Source organism: Euprymna scolopes, chromosome 6 (assembly GCF_053919585.1).
Source record: "Euprymna scolopes isolate OS-2025 chromosome 6, ASM5391958v1, whole genome shotgun sequence".
Taxonomy (NCBI): domain Eukaryota; kingdom Metazoa; phylum Mollusca; class Cephalopoda; order Sepiida; family Sepiolidae; genus Euprymna; species Euprymna scolopes.
The window spans coordinates 8,260,294-8,287,586 of record NC_136487.1 but is presented as its reverse complement, the minus strand read 5'-3'; the positions used below and the strand labels follow the sequence as shown (position 1 = coordinate 8,287,586).

General features: G+C 35.1%; 1 protein-coding gene across 1 annotated transcript in view; it reads right to left on the bottom strand.

The window, feature by feature from the left end:
- The window catches only part of LOC145277487 (dynein axonemal heavy chain 5-like), a 690,378-nt gene that overhangs the window by 3,357 nt on the left and 659,728 nt on the right, over positions 1-27,293 (bottom strand). Inside the window, exons 61-65 of the mRNA XM_080128869.1 lie at positions 18,673-18,994; positions 10,534-10,760; positions 8,431-8,703; positions 6,004-6,266; positions 3,421-3,790 (exon numbers count right to left, since the gene is read on the bottom strand). Coding sequence (XP_079984995.1) covers positions 3,421-3,790; positions 6,004-6,266; positions 8,431-8,703; positions 10,534-10,760; positions 18,673-18,994 — 1,455 coding nt within the window. The remainder of the gene's footprint in view (positions 1-3,420; positions 3,791-6,003; positions 6,267-8,430; positions 8,704-10,533; positions 10,761-18,672; positions 18,995-27,293) is intronic.

Here is a 27,293-nt window from a genome sequence, read left to right as displayed (position 1 = left end):
TCACACTTATAGGTGGTTCAGGCAGAACACTAAGATAGCGATTTCATCAGGGAACATTTTTTTACTGGTCGTATTATTTCTTCACATAATGATTTCCAGACACCATCAAATGAAAACTGCTTCTGTAATACCAGTATTCAAGAATTCTGGCGAAAGAACTGACCCATTAAATTATCGCCCTATTAGCCTCCTCCCACTTTTTGCCAAAATATTTGAGACCTTAATTAACCATGCTCTAGTCCAGCACCTTACAGATGCTAAACATCAATATGGATTTAGACAAGCCCGTTCCACGGCAGACATCCTCACTGTAATCTCTGAACGCATATACCATTCACTGGACAAAGCGGGAGAGGGCAGAGCAGTAGCTCTAGATATATCTAAGGCTTTTGACAGGGTATGGCATGAGGGTCTCCTCAGGAAGATTAGATCTTACGGTATCACTGGTAGAATACTTAACATAATTAAATCCTTCTTAGATAAGAGAAAAATCCAGGTTGTCCTCGACGGTCGTACATCTAAACAATATGATATAAATGCGGGAGTGCCCCAGGGATCTATCCTTGGACCTCTGCTGTTCCTGATATTCATAAATGACCTCCCCGACAAGATTGCCTCTGAGATGGGTATATATGCTGATGACACCACACTCTATAGCAGGCACGACAGGAAAACAAATGAACATATATCTAAAGTAATGGCAGAAACACTAGAGGATGACCTCAAATCAGTAGTGGAATGGGGACAAAAATGGATGGTAACGTTCAATGCCACCAAGACAAAACTGGTTTCATTCAATAATTACAAGAAACCTTCTCTACCACCTATAGCAATGGCCAACAACTCTTTATCTGAGAGTACGTCTCTCAAGCTCCTTGGCCCAACGTTCACAGGAAACATGAGTTGGAGCAATTACATCGAGGGCATTGCCAGGGCCGCTGCAAGGAAGGTGGGCTCTCTCTACCGTGCTAGAAAACTTCTAACACCCGAAAGTATCCTGTACCTCTATAAGGCCACTATTCGCCCATGTATGGAGTATTGCTGTCATATTTGGGCCGGTGCATCGGCTACTAGTCTCTCGCTCCTTGACAGGGTTCAAAAGAGAGTTGCAAATCTGATAGGCCCTAAACTGGCATCTAAACTTCAGCCTCTGTCCCATCGTCGAAACGTTGCATCCCTCTGCCTGTTCTACAAGTATTATAATGGTGAATGCTCTGAAGAACTGCAAGCACTTGTGCCCCCACGACGTGAACACCCTCGACAGACCCGACAAGCTGCAAAATCCCACCCCCACACTGTAGAAATCCCTAGATGTAAAAGATCTTTCTACTCTAGTAGTTTCTTCCCCAGAACTGCTAGACTTTGGAATTCCATTCCAGGTCACTGCTTCCCCAACTGTACTGACATGCATAAGTTCAAGTGCAGCGTGAACCAGCATCTCGCTGCCCTAATCTCTACATAGTACCCCAGTAGATGTTTCCCCTGATAGTAGCCCCCTACACCAAAGTGGCAATGTGCCTTGTTTGGGGTGAAAATGTAATAAAAAAATAAAAAAAATAAAAAAAGTAAGTTACATTTACTTTACATAACCCATGCATTCTCTATAACATATTTATCCCTGGCAATACATGCAATTCAATTGTGTTATGTAGAGTTCCCTCATCACATTAGTTGCTTGTATTTCCTTTTATGTATAATGTTGTTTTATGCCCTTCTTATGTTTATCTTTGATAAACTTTCCTTGAAGAAATAAATATATATAAATGCCATCATTTCTATTATGGTAATTACTGCTTCTTTAATCATTTCTATCTTTCCTTTAAATCCGATTTGGTCGTGGTTTCAACTTCGACAAGAAGACACAAGAATCTATCATTGCTACTGCTATGCACATGGACTAAATAATTTAACACACACACACACACACACACACACACACACACACACACACACACACACACACACACACACCTTGACTTCTATTTATGTGTACGTAAAATCATTCTCATCTATGAACACTTTTACTTTCCTACAAACAGAAAATCCATCCCATCCTTCATATATGGAGTTTTCTCTCTTTTCTATGAAACACATGGAATTTCTAACCTTTTTGTCGTTGTTCATACTAACAGACGTATTCATTTACTAACATCTTTCTCTTTTCATTTCTCATTTTATTTACACGCGAACTTGACTCCAACACCTGTATGCAGTACACAGATATGAATTCTTCTCCCCTTAAATGTTTTGTGTTTTTGTTAAATATTATTATATGAGGAATCATTTTGAATTAAAATCTATTGAGAAATACACATTTTGTATTGAGAAATACGCATTTCAAAATATATAAACATTAGGTAAAGAATAACAAGTTATCCAATATGATCGTCTCATTAGTGCTATATTGGATAACTGTTGTATAGTCTGTTTCTCCGTAACATTTTATCTGTTTATCGCTGACGCATATATATATAATCATGCTTGTTGCACCTCTACAAAGATGCATGCTGCTAAATAAATATATACACTTTAGCTTGTTCCAGCCGTTTGAAAATCAAATACAGAGAAGATTTCATAAAAAAACTGTTTTTTATTTAATTATTATTTTTTCTGCAATGGTTGTCGAACGTATCGAGCAAGGATGAAAGGTGAGGTTGGGGGGTGACAAATTAATGACGTAACGATCGTGCGTCTCTCCCTTCGTCTCTCACTCTCTGTTTTAATTGACAAATTCTTTCTTTGTTCAATCAGAGGTCAACATATGTGTCAAAGTCCGACATAAGATTTTCTTTGTTTAATCAGAGGTCAATATGTGGGTACGAGTGCTCTTATTGATCCGTGCTGAAATAATAAGGTTAGTATTTAGCCATTCTTAACATGGGGAGAGGAGGGTGTTTTGTATCTATTCTGTACTTTAACCTTACAATTTAATAAAAACAAATATCGTAAAACTTTAATTAAACTTGAAAATATTATTTAAGAAATAGCGTGGATCGATAAGTGCACTAGTACCAATAGGTGCATCATGGTATTTTCTTTGTTCTCTGTTAACCTGGAATTTATGTGTGCACAATTTTCAAGTTCCTTTATCCAACATAACTATGCTAATGTTTACATGTTTAAAGTTTGTATTTCTTTACAGATTTTAACTTGAAATGATTCCTCATATAATAAGATTTACCAAAAAAAAAAAAAAAGAAAAATATTTTCAATGTCTACACAGATTTTGTTTTTCTCACAAACCACTCACGCCGTTATTTAGTGATTTTGCCATCTTATCTCATCCTATTCATTTAACATCCCTTGTCGCTTGTGAAGCAGACTTTTTCAAATATTTGGCAAACTCACTCTCCAATTCTCATATGTAAAATTGTCGATTTGCAGTCATGCATACTTTGATTATCGCTCTCCTTTCGTTACCTTTTGCCAGTGAGCGGGGATACGAGCATCGAACATGGAGTCAAGTGCATCTCGGAGATTCTCATTCATGATGATTGTCCCGTCGATAGCCAGTTTTAGATCTGTGAGAGTAGTCCGGACCGACATGATGACCCTTTGGATACGGTCAATCTCCTGTTTGAGAAAAATATTCATTGGTTCAAGGGCACCCATTTTTGCCAGGCGTTGGCGGACTTCGAATGGAGCATAATCCGGAGGGAGACTATCCAACATGTCGTTACACAACCGGTAGACAACTGACTCTCGTGTTTCACTGCCACCACTGCTGCTATCTTTTGGTTGAATACTGAGGATGGTGTCCAAGATTGACTGAGCTGTTTTGCTAGAATATCTGAAAAAAAAAAAAAATGATCTTGATACCAACATATTTCAAGGGAAAACATTATTGCATACTTATATGCCATGTCGAAATTAGTATAAACTCCAAAAATTAAGAAAAATGATTCTATAGCAAATGTGCTAAGTGTATTTTTAACAAAAAAATCATTAATAATTACATCCAGAAATTTTCTATTTAAAAATGGTGGACCCTTAATTTGTCAATTTAATCAAGAGTTATCTCCCTTATTTATCAATTTAATCAAGGGTTATCTCCCTTATTTATCACACTGAATTGTTTTCGGTGACTTGATAAATTAATTTTTAATTGTAATTATTTTTTTTTGATTATTTTTGTAAATTCTGAACTTTATATTAATTTCGACATAGCATATAAGTACGTAACAATGTTTTTACTTAAAAGATCACTAACATAAACAAGTATCAAAACAAATAAATGAATATTACATATTAAGAACCCTATGTCAATAGCGATTAAGTTAGCTAGTGTTAATTTTGGCAAGGGTCACACTTAGTGCATGATAATCCAGATCTGTAAAACAGAATTGCTTCAAGGGCTGAAGGAAAGATGTGTAAATTTGAGGCAAATGGCAGAAGTTAACCCTTTATGACCTGGTTGACTAATTCGTTCAGTCGTAAATAAATGAATATAATGGAATAATTAAAGTAAGAATTGATTCAAACACGCTTTGTACATATTAGTTCAGTATCTGGGCAGATGCTAGATACCTCCAGATTGCAACTGTCCATTGCTTGCATTCAGTATGCTGCTATCTCTCTGAGTGGAGGATTTTGTTTATTGTCATAAACACTTCTTTCAAGCACTATGCATAATAACCGAGGCAAGTTTATGAAATGCAAAAATTTTCAGTGATAGTTTAACTATTGAACTTCATAATTTTTCTAATTTGAAGACAATCATAATATCATTACCTTTTAAACTAACTAAAATTAATAATCAATATTTTTAAACCATCTACATCATAATTCAGGTCATAAAGGGTTAAACATCATTGAACGATGACAAATGACGTTTTGGGAGAGAGAAACAAAAGTTTTAAGATTAGTCTCTTTAACCCTTATTTTCGAGTAGCCTTCAGGCCTTGATAAGTCGTGATTCCCTTGTAATAAAATAAAACCTTGAATAAAACTCAGCAAACGTCTCCTTGTGCACTTTTCTTCATGAAAAGAGTTTTGTCTTAATCAACCAGGCAAGATAATCGATGACCACTCATGTAACAAGATAAAGAGAAACAGCGATGACAAATAGAATAAAAAGACGCTCATATAAAAACTGAACACATATTTTCTTTTTTTTTTACTTATATGCATAGAAAGAGAGTGAAAGAGAGAATACAAGTGAGAGAGAAAAAAGAAAGAGAGAAAAAAGAAAGAAAGAGAGAAAGCAAGAGAAAGAAAGAGAGAGAGAGAGAGAGAGAGAGAGAGAGAGAGAAAAGAGACAAAGAAAGAGAATATGAGAGAGACAGAAATAAGAAAAGAGAGAGGAAGTGCACACATGTGTGCGAGGAGAGAGAGAGAGAGAAAGAGAGAGGGAAAGAGAGAGAGAGAGAAAGAGAAAGAGAAAGAAAGAGAGAGAGAGAAAGAGAGAGAGAGAGAGAAGAGAGAGAGAGAGAGAGAGAGAGAGAGAGAGAGAGAGAGAGAGAGAGAGAGAGAGAGAGAGAGAGAGAGATTGTTTGTTTGTACCAGAAGATCCCTCTTACTCTGGAAAAAAACATTTTTTCATAATTTTATCAAAATTCATTGCAAAATATGAACTTTTTATCAATTTAAAAACAGGAAAAAGTTATAGCCTGTTGACTTAGAATGAATGCTTTATGCCAAATTGACGGTTGAATATGGTTAAATTTGTGCTCATATATTAAATACAAATCTCGATTAAGCCCTATTTATCCCACACTGTGCATTAAACAGATACCATAATACTTAGTTCGCTGCACGCTATGATAACAAAAGTTCATACAAATTTTCAACCAAATCGGTCTAGTAGTTTCAGAGAGAAAGTGGAACAATTGAACAGACAGACAGACAAACTAAGAGAAATATAATATATATGTATATTTGTTTAACATTATTTTCCTTTCACTAAACAATGATAAAGATAAAATTGTATATATTAAAAAATATGTTATATCATAATACTTAGTTTGCTGCACATTATCATCACAATTACAAAAATTGACATACGTTATGTCAGCATTGCCGTGCAGACCAAATACCTCCGGAGAGTCAGTTGAAGGAAGTCCATTGATGTAATCGATTATATCTTGGAGCTTATTGTTCCTTGGAATGATGTAGTCATGATAAAATTCGAAATTTGTTGGGAACATGTTTTCACCAAACCATTTCCGGCAGTAGGTATTCAATAAGCGTTTGTCGTTATCATCTGTGACCCGGCCGCCATATTGGATTTCACCCAGCATATAGCGCACACACGTCCAATTGACGCCCTGACAAAGAAAGAAATAGAGTTTGATAATATTTCATTATATATATATATATATATATATATATATATATATATATATATATATATATATATATATATATATATATATATATATATTTTTTTTTGTCTACATATATACACACACACAGTGTCTATACATATACACACACATACAAACCTGGAATATATGTTCGTACACAAGAGATACAAACAATTATACTTTGAAAGGGGCTGTTAGAATCTTAAACAGATCTCTCGGTTTGAATGTATAAGATAGCGGGTGAATGTCTGACATCCAGTAGGATGCCACATCCCCAGCTAAAACAAAATGATGAGAAAATATATAAAAAGAGAGTGAGTAATATGAGATAGGAAGGAGAAAGAAGCAACCTTAGTAGAAGTAAGTGTCCCTAAAATATTACAAAATACTAAAGTCTTGTGTATGATATGAAAAGAAACTGGAATCTTAGGAAGATTTCCATCATTCTAGTAATCATAGGAGCAACCAAATTTGTGAAATTTTTTTTTCAAAAGCAATCTGGCAAATATACCAAGTGAACCAAATGCAAGAGAGATACAAACAATGACACTTAAATGAACTGTTAGAATCTTAAAAGGATCTCTCGGTTGGAATGTATGAGATAGCAGGTAAATGTCTAGCATCTATTAGGATTCCCCATTCCTAGCTAGAATAAAATAATTAAAAAAGTACATGTCGTGTATCATCTGGATTCTTTGAGGCATAATCAAACAATAAAAGAAATAGGATCACACACATGATTTAATTAATGCATTAATAAATATACAAATAAATATCATAATATAAAATATAAATAATAAATAAATAATAATAAAATATATAAATGTTCTATTAAAAACAAAAATAAACAAATAAAACAAAGCCTATCAATATTAAAATAATATCAATATTAAAACAATATTAATATTAAACTCCAATTATTATTCACTGTAAAATTCATTTCACCAATATTTTGCGTATTTTATATCTAAAAGTTAAGAATTAACTTTTGTTGCCATTAGAAGAAGAGGTTTTGCCCGGAATATTATTAACTAGCAGAATCTGTAGAAATTTCATGAGAAGTACATTTAATAACCTAATTATTTAATAAAGCTGATATTCTTCTTGATAGAGCAAAAAAATAGTTTTTTTAAACATAAAAACGAATAACACAGGGAACATGAGTTTATTAACATTTCTATAAAAATAATGTCAGTTGTATTATAAATATAGAACTGACCCAAATGGAATAAAATAATAAATACTAATAAATACACAGAAAGTAATATTGTGCTACATAGTTCAATATAGATAATAAAATGACATTGTAAGGGACAATCTTTAATTTACTCCTTAAGTCTAGTATCTCTTGCCAGACAATGTTCTTTTTTGCTCTGTTTCTTTCGAATGTTCCCCTTTTTACAGACCATTTCACAAATTTCTTTCTTTAGTGAAGAATGGTATGTCGAAATTACTATGAGTTCCTTTCTCACACCATTACAACAACGATCATATATTATGATTATGCTATTTGAAAATGAGGCTACATCAAAGGGTCGTCACTATTTGGCTTGATGATTTCAATCAGCAATGAAACACAAACGTTTCTGCATGTCTTACTTGCCATAAGTATATTCATTATGCTACTAAGCTCTACCCATGTATCAAGAACTTCTGAAGTAAATGCTAAAGTCAAAAAGTATATATGCAACATATAATTTTTAAATATATGTATATGTGTGAAATAGTAATAATTATATATATATATATATATATATATATATGTGTGTGTGTGTGTGTATGTGTGTGTATGTGTGTGTGTATGTTTGTGTGTATGTTTGTGTGTGTATGCTTGTGTGTGTGTATGTGTGTATGTTTGTGTGTGTGTATGTTTGTGTGTGCGTATGTTTGTGTGTGTGTATATATATGTGTGTATGTGTATGTGTGTGTGTATGTTTGTGTGTGTATGTTTGTGTGTGTGTATGTTTGTGTGTGTGTATGTGTGTGCATGTGTGTGTGTGTATATATATGTGTGTGTGTATGTGTGTGTATATATATATATATGTGTGTGTGTGTATGTGTGTGTGTGTGTGTGTGTGTGTGTGTGTGTGTAGGGAGAATGGGGTTAATATGAAATAGTTCTTACTCGTTTTATTTCCATATCATCTAAATGGTTCTGGACAAATTGGATACTAGCGTTTAAATCAGAAGTGTTGAATTCATACGGGATGTTCCAACCGAGTGGACCAAACTTCCGGCGTTCTTGGACAATACTGTGAAGAAAGGCAACAGTGAACAGCATTGGTTTCCACTGGGGCATGTTTGTCACATCCAGAAAATCCTGCGATAATCCTGTATAAGTGCGTTTTAGACCTGCTCTCACACCTCTTGGTGGTTCATTGGTAAATTTGATTGACATCTGTAACAGAAACACAAAACATTTGAGGCTACTGAAAGTAAACACAAGATTCACTTTCTATTTTCCTTACGTTCAAGTGATAAAATGCCTTGTTTGGGGGTGAAAAAAAAATGCCTTGTTTGGGGGTGAAAAAAAAATGTCTTGTTTGGGGGTGAAAAAAAAATGCCTTGTTTGGGGGTGAAAAAAAAATGCCTTGTTTGGGGGTGAAAAAAAATGCCTTGTTTGGGGGTGAAAAAAAATGCCTTGTTTGGGGGTGAAAAAAAATGCCTTATTTGGGGGTGAAAAAAAATGCCTTGTTTGGGGGTGAAAAAAAATGCCTTGTTTGGGGGTGAAAAAAAAATGCCTTGTTTGGGGGTAAAAAAAAATGCCTTGTTTGGGGGTGAAAAAAAATGCCTTGTTTGGGGGTGAAAAAAAAATGCCTTGTTTGGGGGTGAAAAAAAAATGCCTTGTTTGGGGGTGAAAAAAAATGCCTTGTTTGGGGGTGAAAAAAAAATGCCTTGTTTGGGGGTGAATAAGAAAAAAAAAAAGAAAAAATAGGAAAGAAGATACTATGACAAAACCAAGCTTCTCTCCTTTCATCATAATTGCTCTGACTCTCATCACACCTCAATTGACATGAATCGCTCCCGTCTTGGGGAAGCTCCGTGTCTTGACAAACTTTGGGACTGATCTTTACTCCTGATCAGAAATGGAACACATACATCAAATCTGTTGCCAAGATCACTGGAAAAATGGTTGGATCACTCTACCGCTCCAGTAGATATCTCACTGCCGATATAATCCTCTATCTGTATAAGAGCCAGGTATGCCCTAAAATGGAATACTGTTGCCACATCTGGGCAGGAGCTGCTCGGCACGTCCTATCCAACTTTGATAGAGTTCAAAACCGGCTTTGAAACCTAGTAAATGATGTGCTTTTCTCCTCCCTGCAACCTCTTTCCCACAGAAATGACATTGTGAGCCTGTCTCTACTCTTTCGTTATTTTCATGGTAAGTGCTCGACTGAACTCCAATCTCTGGTCCTTCTTTGCCAAACTTTCACAAAAAACAATTGACTAGCTGAAACCCTATATACGATTCCTCCCCACTCTCTATCTGTGCCTAAATCTAAACGCAGATTCCATGAACAAAATTTCTTTCCCAGAATTGCCGCCTATGGAACACTGTTCTGCTGGTCTGCTTCCCAGTTGAATACAATATAGTAGCTTTCAAATCTAATGTAAATAAGTTCTTGTTGAGCCGTCACAATAAATAATTAAATTCTACCCAATTTACAACATTAACGATTACTACATTACCACCTTACATTCATTAACTCTTATCCTCGAGTGGCTTTCCAAGTGGTGACTCCCAAGTAATAAAAAAGGAACTGCCAAAGTAATCATGTAACAAAGTCTCATAATCCGACACGCCTTCTTTGCCCCCTCCCCCACACAAACGGTGGTATTAGCATTATTTGGTATCACAGAATATGGCCGTTACTTTTCTGGGAAGATAAAAGGACCGAGGAGGAAAAGCACTATTCAGACTTCCACTGCAAGAGCGCTGATAGTACTAAAATTTGGGGGAGGCTTATTGCCACTTAAATTTCAGATAAAGCCAACATTCATTACCAGTGAAAATTCAATGGTTAACGGCTAATGCAAGAACACAAAATAAATGATTGAAAGAAACTTAGATCACTCTAAATCTGAGGAGCATGTTGTCATTCAGGCTCCAGGGAACACCACCTGTATTTGATAATGAACAATCACTGTTAATGACCCCTGTAAGAACTCCTAGTGATTAAATCACATTGATGGGATATTCGAAATAGAACGCTTGACTCACCTGAAGAAAATTGATGAGAAATTTCGGATGAACCTCAGTTGTTACCCATAATCGAAATTCTTGGTGCACATTTTCGGTTTCGATCAAAATGTCCATAATCTCCGGAATAAAATCCAAACTAAGATGGCAATTCTGTAGAAGAAGCCATCCTCCTTGCTGGATTCCTAAGGTCAACAATCGCCGAGCATGAACTTCTTGACCTTGACCCATGGAAATCGCACGGCATTCTGTTAATAAACCCCAAAAAGAACTAATCAATATCCGTTCACATTTTTTATTGCATTCATGTAGAATTATTTTGTAAAGGTTTTGTAGTGATTAGTGTTAGAACGATTAATCAGAATAGGAATCGTGAATTGGAAAAAAGAATTAGCATTATTTCCGATTTTAAAAACGATTCTTTAAATTTATTTTCTTAACACTAAAATTCAAACAAACATGTATTTAGTAATTGTCTGTATTTTTGAGATGAGGTGTTTTCATTTATTGAGATTGTCAGACTGACTTCCTCATCTTGGTTGTTATAGTCACAACGTTTCGGCCGTTTTGCCCTCCGGAAAAATCGGGTATAGCCAAACATGTCTGGATGGAGAGGGGGGAACCATCGCCCTCTATGGGATGAAGTAAAAACAATAAACAGAGAGACCCACTGGAAAGTGAGAAAACTTAAAGAAACAGCTCACATGCTCGGACGTAACAACCTACTGAGCAAACCAAGCATAGAGCTGAATGCAATTTGGACACCTCTAAAAGAGAGAGAAAACCTTGAATACCAACATAGGTTTAACATTAACAAAAACCAACTAAGAATTGTCCTAGTGATATATGGCCGAGTCGTCCTAGACGTTGTATCAAAGTTTACAGTTAGCCAAAAGTGCTGAGTTCAATCCTGAACGAAGGCAGTGAAAAGTAACATTCAAAACAGAGAATCAGCAACTATGTCCCAGAGCCTAGCTGGAGTCCGAACACGGTACCCCCCGTATCAATAATAAAGAGTTGGGTTCGAGACTCCTAACAAACGGTTCTCCAGTTCGATACAAAAAAACCTGATGAAGGCCGGAGGGCAAAACGTTGTGATTATAACAACCAAGATGAGGAAGTCAGTCCGACAATCTCAATAAAAAAACATGTATTTATTTATTAGAAGGTTCTTTATATACAGGATCACAGCTTAGAAGTCCTACACTCACATGTAGTATTGACGGCTTTGTTAACTATTCTGTTTCTCCACCATCTTCTAATTTTGCATATCAATAATCAACTATTTTCAGTTATGAAAAAATTCAAATAGCATTTTGTACACTAAAAACGAACTAATACAGACAGGCTGAAATATCAAAATAAATCTTAAGTTGTCTCACAATTTTCAATCAATTACAAGAAAAACATTTGTGGGAAAATATTTAGAAAGATCACCTCGTATCATGTACCCCTCCCTAAGTGTATTTCTAAGGGTTGTAAAAATATATGAATTTGAAAATTAAACACAAGAACAAATCTTTAATTAGATATTTAACAAATTTTAAAATAATTGGAATCAGAATCGGAAATTGTATCAGAATCATGAATTTAGTACATAATCTTCGAACTTCTGTTCTCATCTTGAGTGTCATTTTGACAGTGTTTTGGTTGATGTAACCTTTGACCTTCTTAAAGTGTATCTTTCGATCTCAGGAATCTTTCTGTCAAACTTTTGAATCTGTAAGGAATTTTGAATGGAACCCTTTTATTTAATTCATGAGGATAGCATGCTCTCATTCCGTTAGTCATGGCTGAACATGCTACCCCGTGAATTAAATAAAGATTCTGTTTGAAATTCTGTGCAGATTCCGGAGTTCAACAGAAAGATTCCCAAGTTCAACAAGATACACCTGAAGAAGGTCAGAGGTTACATCCACCGAAACTTTGTGAAAATGACACTCAAGATGAGAGCAGTAGTTTGAAGAATGCAAATATGATTAACTAATCTTCATCTCCAAAATTCAGAAATGTAGAACCGGAAATTGTATCAGAGTTGGGAAAAATGTTGGTTCTTTCATGCAATTGGATCAGTTGCAACAAACACTCAACATGAATTAATTCGTTTATTAGTTTCTGATCAGAAAAGCAAACAAAAATATAACATGTAAACCATGCTAGCAATAGATGGTATAATTATATCCAATTGTTTCACTCCAACTGGGGAAGAGGCTGTGTTTTGTCAGCCTCCAGGACACATATCTGTTCAAACCAGACAAAAACCTTATTTATCAATTTCACTGGTAAATTTTTACAACGTGCCCCAGCGTATTATAAACACCCCCACCTTCCCATGTTAAGAACAGCTTTCAGAATACCCCCACCTCCCAATGTTAAGAACGGCTTTCTCCAATCTTCATTCCGTGCCATCATTACGGTTGTAAAAAGCTATAGGGCTATACTTTGGATGCAATTCTATTTCCATGTGCCTAGCCATTCATAGCTATCTTGTTTGTATACTTTTTGTCATACCATCCCTATATCCTTTTGCATTTCCAATGCTTTTTTATTCTTGTTAATTAGTATTTTTACTTACAGTCTTATTTTTAAACTTACATTCATGATAGTATTGTCTTTTTTAGGAGGCGGCTCATTGCCGCCTCCATTAGTAGCAGGTCGCTTTGGATTTTGGGCCTTAGGAGTTGCCTCTTGGTCCCCATCGGTTCTATATTACATAGAGAGTGCTACTGCCTATCTGATAAAACAGTTAGAGTATTATAAAGTTCTAAAATGTTCATACCTTCACTATTAAATTTTTCTTGGTTCATTCTTTGGCGTTTTGGCAAAGATTTGGCAGTTTTTGATATTTATATTTATAATAGTTTGTGCATGAGGCAGCTTTTTTCCCCTTGGGATCCCTGTTATACCGTGCTTTTGAGTCAGCACGTGAGGCAGCCTTCTTTTTTTCTGGTTCTTTGTTATAAAGAGCACGTGAGGCAGCTTTTTTCCCTCGGAATCCCTGTTATACTATGCTTTTGAGTCAGCACGTGAGGCAGCCTTCTTTGCCTCAGGATTTGCATGATACTTAATTTTTATTATTTCAGCATTTTTCTGATAGTATTCTTTTTGCTCAGATAATACCTTGACTTTGTTTTTTTCATAGTCTATATTTCTCTGAGCTTTTTTACTACGTGCTGACTTTGGCATTTTTTATTAAATGTAAACATATAACACTTATGTGTATCTTACTATAATATCACTTATCTTATAGCAAGACAACTCTCGTAGAATTGAGATACTGCCCCGTCACCAATAGTTAAAGTGCGGAACGGTATATACACCAATAGTGTAGTTGTTATCTTTATATGAAGTCCTAATCAGTGACAGTGTGAGGTTACTTGGTTAATTTATTGTAGTTTATTTTAGAAAACTTACTTGTTTTTATTAGTAGATTGTGTATAGTAGCCACAATATCTAGTTATTTTTGTGGCTAGGGCTTGGATTTTGATTCTTTTTGGTCAGCTTCCAGTGAGTTCTTAGAAGATGACTTTCTTGCAGTTTCTTTTGCGGTTAATTTAACTTATTTCCTTTGGCGTTTGGTGAGTTCTTAGAAGAACTGGTCTGATCTACTTTTCTTAGCGAGCGAAGAGATTCAGCTGCATTTAACAATGGTTGCTATAGTGTATTTTTGCGCATGCGTGAGAATTTCAAGTTTCCTCCTTATTTTTCAATAGTTTGACAGTAGTCATGTGTCTTTCTGCCAAGAGCGACAGACGTCAGTGTTAGCCGTGATCGTCTAGAGGTCAGGACCCCACATTGTGGCCGTGCTAACCTAGGTTCGAATCCTGGTCACAGCATTGACATTTTGTACATATTTTACAGTCCAAAATCTGAAGAATTATTTGTTTTTATAACATTGTTTTTTGACGTTGTACTTGCTGATAGGTTACTCTTATAACAATTTTGATCAACTGAGATAAAGATTTCGTGGTTTCATTAACGCTGGTGGGTTACTGTTTAAAGAAAAAACCTTAACGTTCACCTCAAATATTCAGCGTCCAAGAAATATAGGCCACTGGCAAACTGGAACGTCTGTGAGCATCCGGTGTATTATTTGGAGCTGTCCCTTTTGAGAGAAGTTCCGTGTTCGAAGTGGTCTGTCTACATTGGGTATATAGTGTTTAAAACTGGTTATTACACGTAATCTTATTTAATTATGGAGTTAGCTAAAAAGCGATGGGTCACTGCACTTCTCCGTGTAAAGAGCAGTCGATTGATGCTTGAACTGTTGTCAGAGACCGTTCGTACACCGAGATACATCGTCTCAAAAGAAAGAAGAAAGCAGAAGGAGAAAGAAGAAAGAAGAACAATTGGCCATTTTTGCACCTTTTTTTTTTGCTCTTTTTTGACATTTTAACCGACGTTCTGACACTCGCTGGATTCGTAAGACGGTTCTCTGTAAGAATATGTGCTTTTTGAAACTTATAAGTTGATTTTAGTTGAGATTTGGATAGTTTTGTTTTGTAGGCGTATATAGGCGTGTACGGGCCATCCCTATATAGAGAGTGCTACCGCCTCTCTGATATATATATATATATATATATATATATATATATATATATATATAGAGAGAGAGAGAGAGAGAGAGAGAGAGTAGAGTACCAGCCTACCCACATCACCGTTGATCAGTTTACCAAACTCGACAGAGAAATAGACAACAGGCTGGCCAAAGCAAACAACGCTTTTGGCAAATTGTACAATAAAGTTTGGAAAAACAGACACTTTAAAAATTGCACAAAAATCAGTGTGTACAGAACCGTAGTACTCTCCACCCTCCTGTACGGCTCTGAGTCCTGGACAATTCACTGATAACAATTACGACTCCTTGAGCGTTTTCATCAGCGCTGTCTCCACACCATTCTCAATGTCCACTGGAATGACTATCAAGCGGGCGGAAATCACCAGCATCAAGGCCATGCTGCTAAAATCAAAGCTACGCTGGGTTGGGCACATCTCCAGAATGGACGATCATCGCCTGCCCAAGATAGTCCTATATGGCGAACTCTTTACTGGCTGTTGTGACAGAGGGGCCCCAAAGAAAAAATATAGAGACTCTGAAGAAGTCCCTCAAATGCTGCCACATTGACCACCTCCAGTGGTCTGCTCTCACTGCTGACTGTGTTACCTGGCGACGTACTGTCTACCAGGCTGTCGCCTCCTTTGAGATCTACCGCGGATTCGGAAAGCCTCAGCAGCCACACCTGATGTGTCTTTTGACTGCAGCCGCTGTGGCCAAACCTGCTTGTCCCATATTGGGCTTTTTAGCCACAAGCGTGCCTGCAGTCTATGCGGAAAACCCCCTTCATAGAATCTTCATTTGCAAAGTACTGCCAAGATATATATATATATATATATATATATATATATATATATATATATATATATATATATATATATGTATATATCTTCTATAATATAAAGCTGAACGTCTGTGTGTGTGTGTGTGTGTGTGTGTGTGTGTGTGTGTGTGTGTGTGTGTGTGTCTGGTCACGAATAGGCTCCTATATGGTTGACTATTTTAAAAAACTGATTACATATAATGATAGAAGATGAATCGAGGAACAGGAATGGGTATGTTTGATCTGGCAGAACGGTGGTTCATAAAAATTGTGGGGGCCTGTGTTCGCACCTGCCCCCCAAAGTATGGAAATAAAAAATGAAAAAAAAAAGATTTTTGATATAGATGTACATAAGAATACTTTGATAAGTATGTTTCAACTTAAATAGGCATGGTATAATAAAATTGTGGGGTCTGTGTTCGCGCCTGTACTCCATGAAAATATGGCACAAACTTTAACAAAGACTTTTCATATCTATTTGCGTAAGTATACTTTGATAATTATGTTTCAGTTTGAAGAAATATGGTATAATAAAATTATTGGGTGTTCGTTTGTGCCTGACCTCCATAGAATGTAAATATGTCACAAAGTTTAACAAGGATTTTTAAAAGGGGTGAGGGTTGTTGCAGACCAGGATATAATAATCCTAACTCACTACAAAAGAAAATAATGAAATGAATGGAAGGAAGGAATCAAAACTCAATTGCTGAATAAAATAAACATGTCGCTTATTTTCTGTTGAAAATAAATGGTTTAGGTGGAACACGTTTTCAGTCCAGTATGTAGAAAAGGTGTTGACCTCCATGCGTGCATGGTAACAGTGGTCCATGTGGAAGTGTCTTTAGGACACAAGCTGTGGACGCGAACTTGTCTGGTTAACGAACCAAGGTAAAAGGGAAGAAAGGAGAAGTTGAATGTTGTTATTGACTTTTATACCGGGGTCAGTGTTCTGGCGGCACATGTCTAGATTTCCTTTAAAGGGAAGTGACGTTTCCCATGTGTGCATATGTGTGCGTACATGTGGGTGTGTGTATGTGAGGAAAAAAAACATGTTCGAACAATAACACCTTAACTTTAATCTTAATTCACGTTAGCTTTTATTTATTTTTTTGAGTTGAATCATATTGTGTCGAATAAATTCACCTCATAAATTCACGTTCTTATTAAAGTGAAAGCCAAAAAAAAAGTTGGAACTTTAGACAATTATCGACACGAATTTTGCATAACTCTGTTTTTTTCCTTTTCCACTTGCATGTGGCACTCTTTCGAAAATAGATAAATAATAAAAAATAAGAACGTTACTTGTTAACATGTCAAAAAAAGGAAAAAATCCTGCTCACGTGATTACGTGTCTTTTTAAAAACATTTACATAATCTTTTTATTTTTATTTATATATCTGTTTAAGCTTTTTTTTTGTCAGTGTACTAGAAGGAATTCAGTTGATTACAACCCTTTCTGCGTGTTCTTTACATTACAATAGTACAACCCTGAATCTAACAGCGCAATACTACACCATTCAATACTGTAAAACTGAAACGAAGCTGTTTTGCTTGAAAAAGGCGCCATTTTCTTCTTATTCATATTTATATCGATTCTGTGCTTTAAAAAACTAAAGTAATTACGTGTTTACTTTTTTAATATCCCATTTTGCTGTTTCGGATTATTTTACTAAAGTAAGTAAAGATTCATTATTTTTCCAAACTGTTTTTGTTTCTTTGTTTTTCGATATTTTGTTGATATTATTTAGTAAGAGTGTTTAGCAGAAAAGCCAACAAACAACTACCCGAAAAAATAAATATACCAGAAATAAATGTTACCATAGTCAATAAAAGCTCAGTTCATGTTTTTTTTTGTTTTGAAATAGTTTTTAATGCTCTTTACTTGAAATGATTTCAGCGAACCAAAATTAAAACGAAATTTGAGGCGATAACTACTTAAATGAATTTTTATATAAACTACCCATGCCATAATCGAATATTCCTTGAGCACAAAATAATGGAAAACATTAAAATATGTTTATAAATATTTCTTACGTTGATGGAACTCTCTTAAATTGTTAACACAGAATGCTCAGGTGCCCCTCCTTCAAATTGAAAATGGGGCTCTCCATTTCAAAGTCGCTGCCATTTTGATTTTTTTTTAAACCGGTTCATGAATTAAAAAAAAAAAAAATTTTACAAACTACTTAAAAATATAAACCAATGAACTTTTCTACCATAAAAGTAACTTTTATTGACTATGGTAACATTTATTTCTTGTATATTTATATTATATATATATATATATATATATATATATATATATATATATATATATATATATATATATATATATATATATATATATATATATATATATAACATTTTCTCTTTGTAAGGAAACATCATTTTATTGGTCACTCTTGGCTACGAATGGAAACAAAGTTGATATAAAAAATATATTTTCGCGAAAATTATCTTTACTTTCATCATATTTTGCTTAGGGTAAAATTTTTGAGTATCAAAACCTTTCTCTTTACAACCCCCTCCTTTTCATAACCTATCATACTTTCATCAATCACAGTCCATTTTCTGTAGGCTGTTTTTGAACCCAGTCAACGACGGGTACTTCTGCTAGTATATATATAATATTAAATCATTCAATTGTTTTAAATTAATAATTCAATAATTAATATAATTAATAATTAATAATCAATTATTTTAAATTAATAATTTAATAATTAATATAATTAATAATTAATAATAAATTGTTTTAAATTAATAATCTTAAATAAAAATTTACCAATCTTGCATTTTTTAGCCAAGGCTTCAATGCTACTGCTAGGATCCGCACCCATTGAAAGCAGCCCTACCATTGGGGTCCTGTTGTTGCTTTCATCGTGCATCTTTGCCAAGTCTAGAATGACACCATCAGCATATTTATCCCCTAGGGTGTCAGCGATGTACTTTCTTGCCTGTGGGAGTGTGCGGTCTGGACACCAGCATCGAATTAGGAGAAGACGTCTGAAAACATCCAGTGAAGTGTGATAGCCATCCGGAATCGGTTCTTCCTCGGGACTGTTCTTGTCGAACCAAGACTTCCATTGTTTTTCGTTTCGGTTCACCTGTGAACACAAGTACATTTTATTACTCACTACATGTGATTATATTTCATATTTTTAATATTCATAGTTGTTTCAGAAAAGAAAAGAAAATCAACTTTTAACCAAAAACATGTTTTCAAAACATGTTATTTTATTATTATAAACAAGCAGAACCTGTGGAAATTCCACAGGGGACTCATTCATACGTAATATATTGATGTTGGCATTTTGTAGATGTTCAGCGTGAATGAAGACGCTCTGATATTATTGTAGCTCTTTTTTGCTAAAACTGCAGAAGTATTTATCTAACCTAGCAGGAATGCCTGGCGTAGTCCGGTCGTAAAGTACACTTAAGTATGATATTTTAATTCTTGCAGAGTTTGTATATATTATTATAGAGTTAATGTCATATCGATTTTTATTTATTATAAAGTTGCGATTTCAAAATATATATATATATATATATATATATATATATATATATATATATATATATATATATATATATATATATGTATGACTTGGGTGCATTAACTTGAACCGAAACCAAAACTTATGAAAGTATATATATATATATATATATATATATATATATATATATATATATATATATATGTAACTTGATTTCACAGGGGCATTCAGTCGCCAGTTTTTGCAACTTTTGCCCTTGCCCTATTCAGAGTGACCCACTCCGAACGGGACAGGTGTGTGCCAGGTGGTTAGGTTTCACTGGGCTCTGGCAGTGCTATATTTGTAGACTGAGGGTCTACCTCTCTCCACATCTGCAGCTGGTAAGATGATGTAGGAGTGTCCGGTAGTTCCTCCACTGTGGCAAAGCTTCGCCGTACACAAGTCATCTAGCCACCTCCGAGTAACCATAGAGAGGGTGTCTGGGGTCTTCGAGTTGTTTAGTACGCTCAACTCTTGCAATTATATCCCGGCGACTTTAGGTGGTGGTATGCCACTTAATTGGTATAGGGCTGGTAGAGGTGTGCTTTTTAAGTTTCCGGTTATGATCCGGCAAGCTTTGTGGAGATCTGCGTCAATGCGGTGAGCATGGGCTGAGTGAGACCATACTGCAGCGCCATATTCAGCCATGGAGTAACATAGGGCTAATGATGTTGTCCTTAGCGTGTGTGGGTCTGCTCCCCAACTCGAGTTAGCCAGAATGTTGACTAAGTTAATTCGAGGCGCGATCTTCTTTCGGAGCTTGCCTATGTGTGTCTTGAAGGAGAGAGTTCGGTCCAGTGTGATGCCAAGGTAGACTGGATATGGTTCATTTATTAGCTCCTTACCTTCCCATTGGATGTTCAGCTTCCTGTTGGCTATGTGGTTGTTAAGGTGGAAACTACAAACTTTTGTTTTCCCACGATTGGGATTGAGAACTCATTTCTTATAGTAGGAGGCTAGGGTTTTTAAAGCACTGGAGATTCTTTTCTCAATTGCTTCAAAGCTCTTGTCTTGTGTCACAAGACACGTGTCATCCGCATAGATGAATCTACGGATGTCTGTAAATTCTGGTAGGTCATTTGTATAGATGTTAAACAAAATCATGTTGGCTGTTTGTTTGTCTTTTTCGGACGACAAATATCGAAAAATTGGCTAAAAACATGAATTCCTTCATCCTCATCTGGCCACTTTCCTACAGAGAGGGGTCGCTTTTGTCGCTGATATTTTCGAAAGTCCTCCCCTCTTTTCGATTGTCTAGCCTTAATTTAAACCTACGTCACTTCCGGTTTGGTGATGAGTGCAACAGCAAACGCGTCATGTTTTTTTTTTTTTTTTTTTACCTTTTTTTCCTCCTTAAACACAATTAAAAACTAACAAGTAAAACAACAAATCAATCGAAAACAATGAACTGGACTTGTGAAAATTACGGGTGAAAGTGTTTGTACTTTTATATGGTACTAACCGGACAATGTTGCTTTGGGTAGAATAATTCACTTAAATAAATTTGGTAAAAAATAAAACAAGCATGTTTCAGTTTCGATAAGCATTAAAGGTTGTAGCCAGAGCAGAATGCAAGAAAAAATTGTATACTGTCATTCATTCCAAACAAGTGGTGCAGAGCCACTTGTGCATAAGAGGTTACTTCTTGGAATCAAATCTACAAAGACACCATGTAAAGAGTTGAGCAGTGATATGTCTGTTCACATTACACTTGAACTTCTGCATGTCAATACAGTCAGGGAAGCAGGGGTCTGGGAGGGAGTTTACAAAGTCTAGCAGTTCAAGAGAAAAAACTATTAGAGAAGAAGGCTTTTCGGCATTTAGGGATCTCTCTAGTGTAGGGTTAGGGTTAGGGTTAGGATTTAGGGATCTCTATAGTATAGGGTTGAGGTTAGGATTTAGGGATCTCTATAGTATAGGGTTAGGGTTAGGGTTAGGATTTAGGGATCTCTATAGTATAGGGTTAGGGTTAGGATTTAGGGATCTCTATAGTATAGGGTTGGAATTTTGCTGCTGGTTGAGTTTAGTAAGGAGTATTTACACCTAGGGGTACAAGTGCTTCATCAGAGCACATTCCATTAAAATACTTGTAAAGCAAACACATGGATGCAACATTTTTAGCGATGGGACAGGAGTTGGAGTTTGGTTGATAGTGCGAGATGTATTAAGTTTGAGACTTGTTTTTGAACCTGTCTAAGAGCGAGAGATTAGGGTTAGTTTATATTCGTGCATCAGTTGCATGCTAACTTCGATCATTTTTGCATAAAAAAATTCTGGCGGTAAAGGTTTAAGATCTTTTCTGTATTCCCCAGCCTAACACATGGTGAAGGTTATTGAATAGACATTCATGGGGTCTTGTTCAAGAAGCGGCTGGCTTGAAGAAGAGGATAACAGTCCACAAATAAATAAATAAATATAAAACTCAATCATGTCTTTTAAAGTAAAAAATGAAAACAATTTTTCTCTGTAAAACAAAACAACCAAACCAAACCAAACACCATGAATAACCGCGTTTGTATTACTGTACACATAGATTCGAAAAAGTTGTCAAAAAACAAATATATAACAAATAAATGTTATCAAATGCAAGATAAGTAACTTTTCTACATGACTGGATAATTTTCTAGTGTTTTTATTTAATGCAACATGTTTATTCAGCTCGAAAAACATACAGTGTTTACCGATGCATTGGAAAATTAAAAATGGCGCCCGACTCTCTCTTTGACATGGTAACTTTGGGAATAGGAGTTAAAAAAAAAAAATACAAAATACTGTTAAAAACCCACCAAATATATGTCAGCCTATGTCACGGTAACATATATTGAGCGAGTTTCTAACAGTATTTTTTGTAGTTTTTTTTTTTTGTAATTTTTAACTTCTTTTCCAAAAACTTACCGTTTCAAAGAGAGAATCGGGCGCCATTTTTCATTTTCCAATACATCGGTAAACACTGTATGTTTTTCGAGCTGAATAAACATGTTACATTAAGTAAAAACACTAGAAAATTATCCAGTTAGGTAGAAAAATAACTTACCTTGCCTTTGATAACATTTATTTAGTATATATTTGTTTTTTGATAACTTTTCGAATCTATGTGTAGAGTAATACAGCCCCCTTTTTCGAATCTATGTGTAGAGTGATACAGACCCCTTTTTTGAATCTATGTGTACAGTAATACAAACCCCTTTTTCGAATCTATGTGTACAGTAATACAGACCCCTTTTTCGAATCTATGTGTACAGTAATACAAACCCCTTTTTCGAATCTATGTGTACAGTAATACAAACCCCTTTTTCGAATCTATGTGTAGAGTAATACAGACCCCTTTTTCGAATCTATGTGTAGAGTAATACAAACCCCTTTTTCGAATCTGTGTGTACAGTAATACAAACCCCTTTTTCGAATCTATGTGTAGAGTAATACAAACCCCTTTTTTGAATCTATGTGTACAGTAATACAAACCCCTTTTTCGAATCTATGTGTACAGTAATAGAAACCCCTTTTTTGAATCTATGTGTACAGTAATACAGACCCCTTTTTCGAATCTATGTGTACAGTAATACAAACCCCTTTTTCGAATCTATGTGTACAGTAATACAAACCCCTTTTTCGAATCTATGTGTACAGTAATACAAACCCCTTTTTCGAATCTATGTGTACAGTAATACAAACCCCTTTTTCGAATCTATGTGTACAGTAATACAGCCCCCTTTTTCGAATCTATGTGTAGAGTAATACAAACCCCTTTTTTCGAATCTATGTGTACAGTAATACAAACCCCTTTTTCGAATCTATGTGTACAGTAATACAGACCCCTTTTTCGAATCTATGTGTAGAGTAATACAGACCCCTTTTTCAAATCTATGTGTAGAGTAATAAAAACCCCTTTTTCGAATCTATGTGTACAGTAATACAGACCCCTTTTTCGAATCTATGTGTAGAGTAATACCAACCCCTTTTTTGAATCTATGTGTACAGTAATACAAACCCCTTTTTCGAATCTATGTGTACAGTAATACAGACCCCTTTTTCGAATCTATGTGTACAGTAATACAGACCCCTTTTTCGAATCTATGTGTACAGTAATATAGACCCCTTTTTTGAATCTATGTGTACAGTAATACAAACCCCTTTTTCGAATCTATGTGTACAGTAATACAAACCCCTTTTTCGAATCTATGTGTACAGTAATACAGACCCCTTTTTCGAATCTATGTGTAGAGTAATAGAAACCCCTTTTTTGAATCTATGTGTACAGTAATACAAACCCTTTTTCGAATCTATGTGTACAGTAATACAAAACCTTTTTCGAATCTATATGTACAGTAATACAAACCCCTTTTTCGAATCTATGTGTACAGTAATACAAACCCCTTTTTTGAATCTATGTGTACAGTAATACAGACCCCTTTTTCGAATCTATGTGTACAGTAATACAAACCCCTTTTTTGAATCTATGTGTACAGTAATACAAACCCCTTTTTCGAATCTATGTGTACAGTAATACAAACCCCTTTTTCGAATCTATGTGTACAGTAATACAAACCCCTTTTTCGAATCTATGTGTACAGTAATACAAACCCCTTTTTCGAATCTATGTGTAGAGTAATACAAACCCCTTTTTCGAATCTATGTGTAGAGTAATACAAACCCCTTTTTCGAATCTATGTGTAGAGTAATACAGACCCCGTTTTTGAATCTATGTGTAGAGTAATACAAACCCCTTTTTCGAATCTATGTGTACAGTAATACAAACCCCTTTTTCGAATCTATGTGTACAGTAATACAGCCCCCTTTTTCGAATCTATGTGTAGAGTAATATAGACTCCTTTTTTGAATCTATGTGTACAGTAATACAAACCCCTTTTTTGAATCTATGTGTACAGTAATACAGACCCCTTTTTTGAATCTATGTGTACAGTAATACAGCCCCCTTTTTCGAATCTATGTGTACAGTAATACAGCCCCCTTTTTCGAATCTATGTGTAGAGTAATACAGCCCCCTTTTTTGAATCTATGTGTAGAGTAATACAAACCCCTTTTTCGAATCTATGTGTACAGTAATACAGACCCCTTTTTCGAATCTATGTGTAGAGTAATACAGACCCCTTTTTCCAATCTATGTGTAGAGTAATACAAACCCCTTTTTTGAATCTATGTGTACAGTAATACAAACCCCTTTTTCGAATCTATGTGTACAGTAATACAAACCCCTTTTTCGAATCTATGTGTACAGTAATACAGACCCCTTTTTCGAATCTATGTGTAGAGTAATAGAAACCCCTTTTTTGAATCTATGTGTACAGTAATACAAACCCCTTTTTCGAATCTATGTGTACAGTAATACAAACCCCTTTTTCGAATCTATGTGTACAGTAATACAGACCCCTTTTTCGAATCTATGTGTAGAGTAATTCAAACCCCTTTTTTCAATCTATGTGTACAGTAATACAAACCCCTTTTTCGAATCTATGTGTACAGTAATACAAACCCCTTTTTCGAATCTATGTGTACAGTAATACAGACCCCTTTTTCGAATCTATGTGTAGAGTAATACAAACCCCTTTTTTGAATCTATGTGTACAGTAATACAAACCCCTTTTTCGAATCTATGTGTACAGTAATACAAAACCTTTTTCGAATCTATATGTACAGTAATACAGACCCGTTTTTCGAATCTATGTGTACAGTAATACAAACCCCTTTTTTGAATCTATGTGTACAGTAATACAGACCCCTTTTTCGAATCTATGTGTACAGTAATACAAACCCCTTTTTCGAATCTATGTGTACAGTAATACAAACCCCTTTTTCGAATCTATGTGTACAGTAATACAAACCCCTTTTTCGAATCTATGTGTAGAGTAATACAAACCCCTTTTTTGAATCTATGTGTACAGTAATACAAACCCCTTTTTCGAATCTATGTGTACAGTAATACAAACCCCTTTTTCGAATCTATGTGTACAGTAATACAGACCCCTTTTTCGAATCTATGTGTACAGTAATACAAACCCCTTTTTTGAATCTATGTGTACAGTAATACAAACCCCTTTTTCGAATCTATGTGTACAGTAATACAAACCCCTTTTTCGAATCTATGTGTACAGTAATACAAACCCCTTTTTTGAATTATGTGTACAGTAATACAAACCCCTTTTTCGAATCTATGTGTACAGTAATACAAACCCCTTTTTCGAATCTATGTGTACAGTAATACAGCCCCCTTTTTCGAATCTATGTGTAGAGTAATACAAACCCCTTTTTCGAATCTATGTGTACAGTAATACAAACCCCTTTTTCGAATCTATGTGTACAGTAATACAGACCCCTTTTTCGAATCTATGTGTAGAGTAATACAAACCCCTTTTTCGAATCTATGTGTAGAGTAATACAAACCCCTTTTTCGAATCTATGTGTACAGTAATACAGACCCCTTTTTCGAATCTATGTGTAGAGTAATAGAAACCCCTTTTTTGAATCTATGTGTAGAGTAATACAAACCCCTTTTTCGAATCTATGTGTACAGTAATACAGACCCCTTTTTCGAATCTATGTGTACATAAATACAGACCCCTTTTTCCAATCTATGTGTAGAGTAATACAAACCCCTTTTTTGAATCTATGTGTACAGTAATACAAACCCCTTTTTCGAATCTATGTGTACAGTAATACAAAACCTTTTTCGAATCTATATGTACAGTAATACAGACCCGTTTTTCGAATCTATGTGTACAGTAATACAAACCCCTTTTTTGAATCTATGTGTACAGTAATACAGACCCCTTTTTCGAATCTATGTGTACAGTAATACAAACCCCTCTTTCGAATCTATGTGTACAGTAATACAAACCCCTTTTTCGAATCTATGTGTAGAGTAATACAAACCCCTTTTTCGAATCTATGTGTAGAGTAATACAAACCCCTTTTTCGAATCTATGTGTACAGTAATACAGACCCCTTTTTTGAATCTATGTGTAGAGTAATACAGACCCCTTTTTTGAATCTATGTGTACAGTAATACAAACCCCTTTTTCGAATCTATGTGTACAGTTATACAAACCCCTTTTTTCGAATCTATGTGTACAGTAATACAAACCCCTTTTTCGAATCTATGTGTACAGTAATACAGCCCCCTTTTTTGAATCTATGTGTAGAGTAATACAAACCCCTTTTTTGAATCTATGTGTAGAGTAATACAAACCCCTTTTTCGAATCTATGTGTACAGTAATACAAACCCCTTTTTCGAATCTATGTGTACAGTAATACAGCCCCCTTTTTTGAATCTATGTGTAGAGTAATACAAACCCCTTTTTTGAATCTATGTGTTGAGTAATACAAACCCCTTTTTCGAATCTATGTGTACAGTAATACAAACCCCTTTTTCGAATCTATGTGTACAGTAATACAAACCCCTTTTTCGAATCTATGTGTAGAGTAATACAAACCCGAATAAATTTGAAGATATAAACAACTTGAAGCATAGTAACTTTTTTTTTTTTAATTACTGGATGCGGCATTAAATAACCCGCAACGGGTGCATATTACGTAAAACAAGACAAGCATTTAATAAAATCATCCGCTGTCTACGGTTATCCTCTCACTTGATAACGCCACACACGATGACGTCATCCAATCCATTCTACACGGCTAAAGCAAACAAACAAGTAATCAAGAAACGATCCACACAGTTTTTGGTTAGTAAACATTATGTAGATAGATTATTTTAAGATTAGATTATTTAAAATCACGGATATCAAGTGTTTATTTTTGAAAGCAAAAACAATCGTTGGCAATAAATTGATTATAATTTTGAGTAATGAAGTAAAAAAAAAAAAAAAAAAAAAAAAATCAATAATGCAAGGTAGA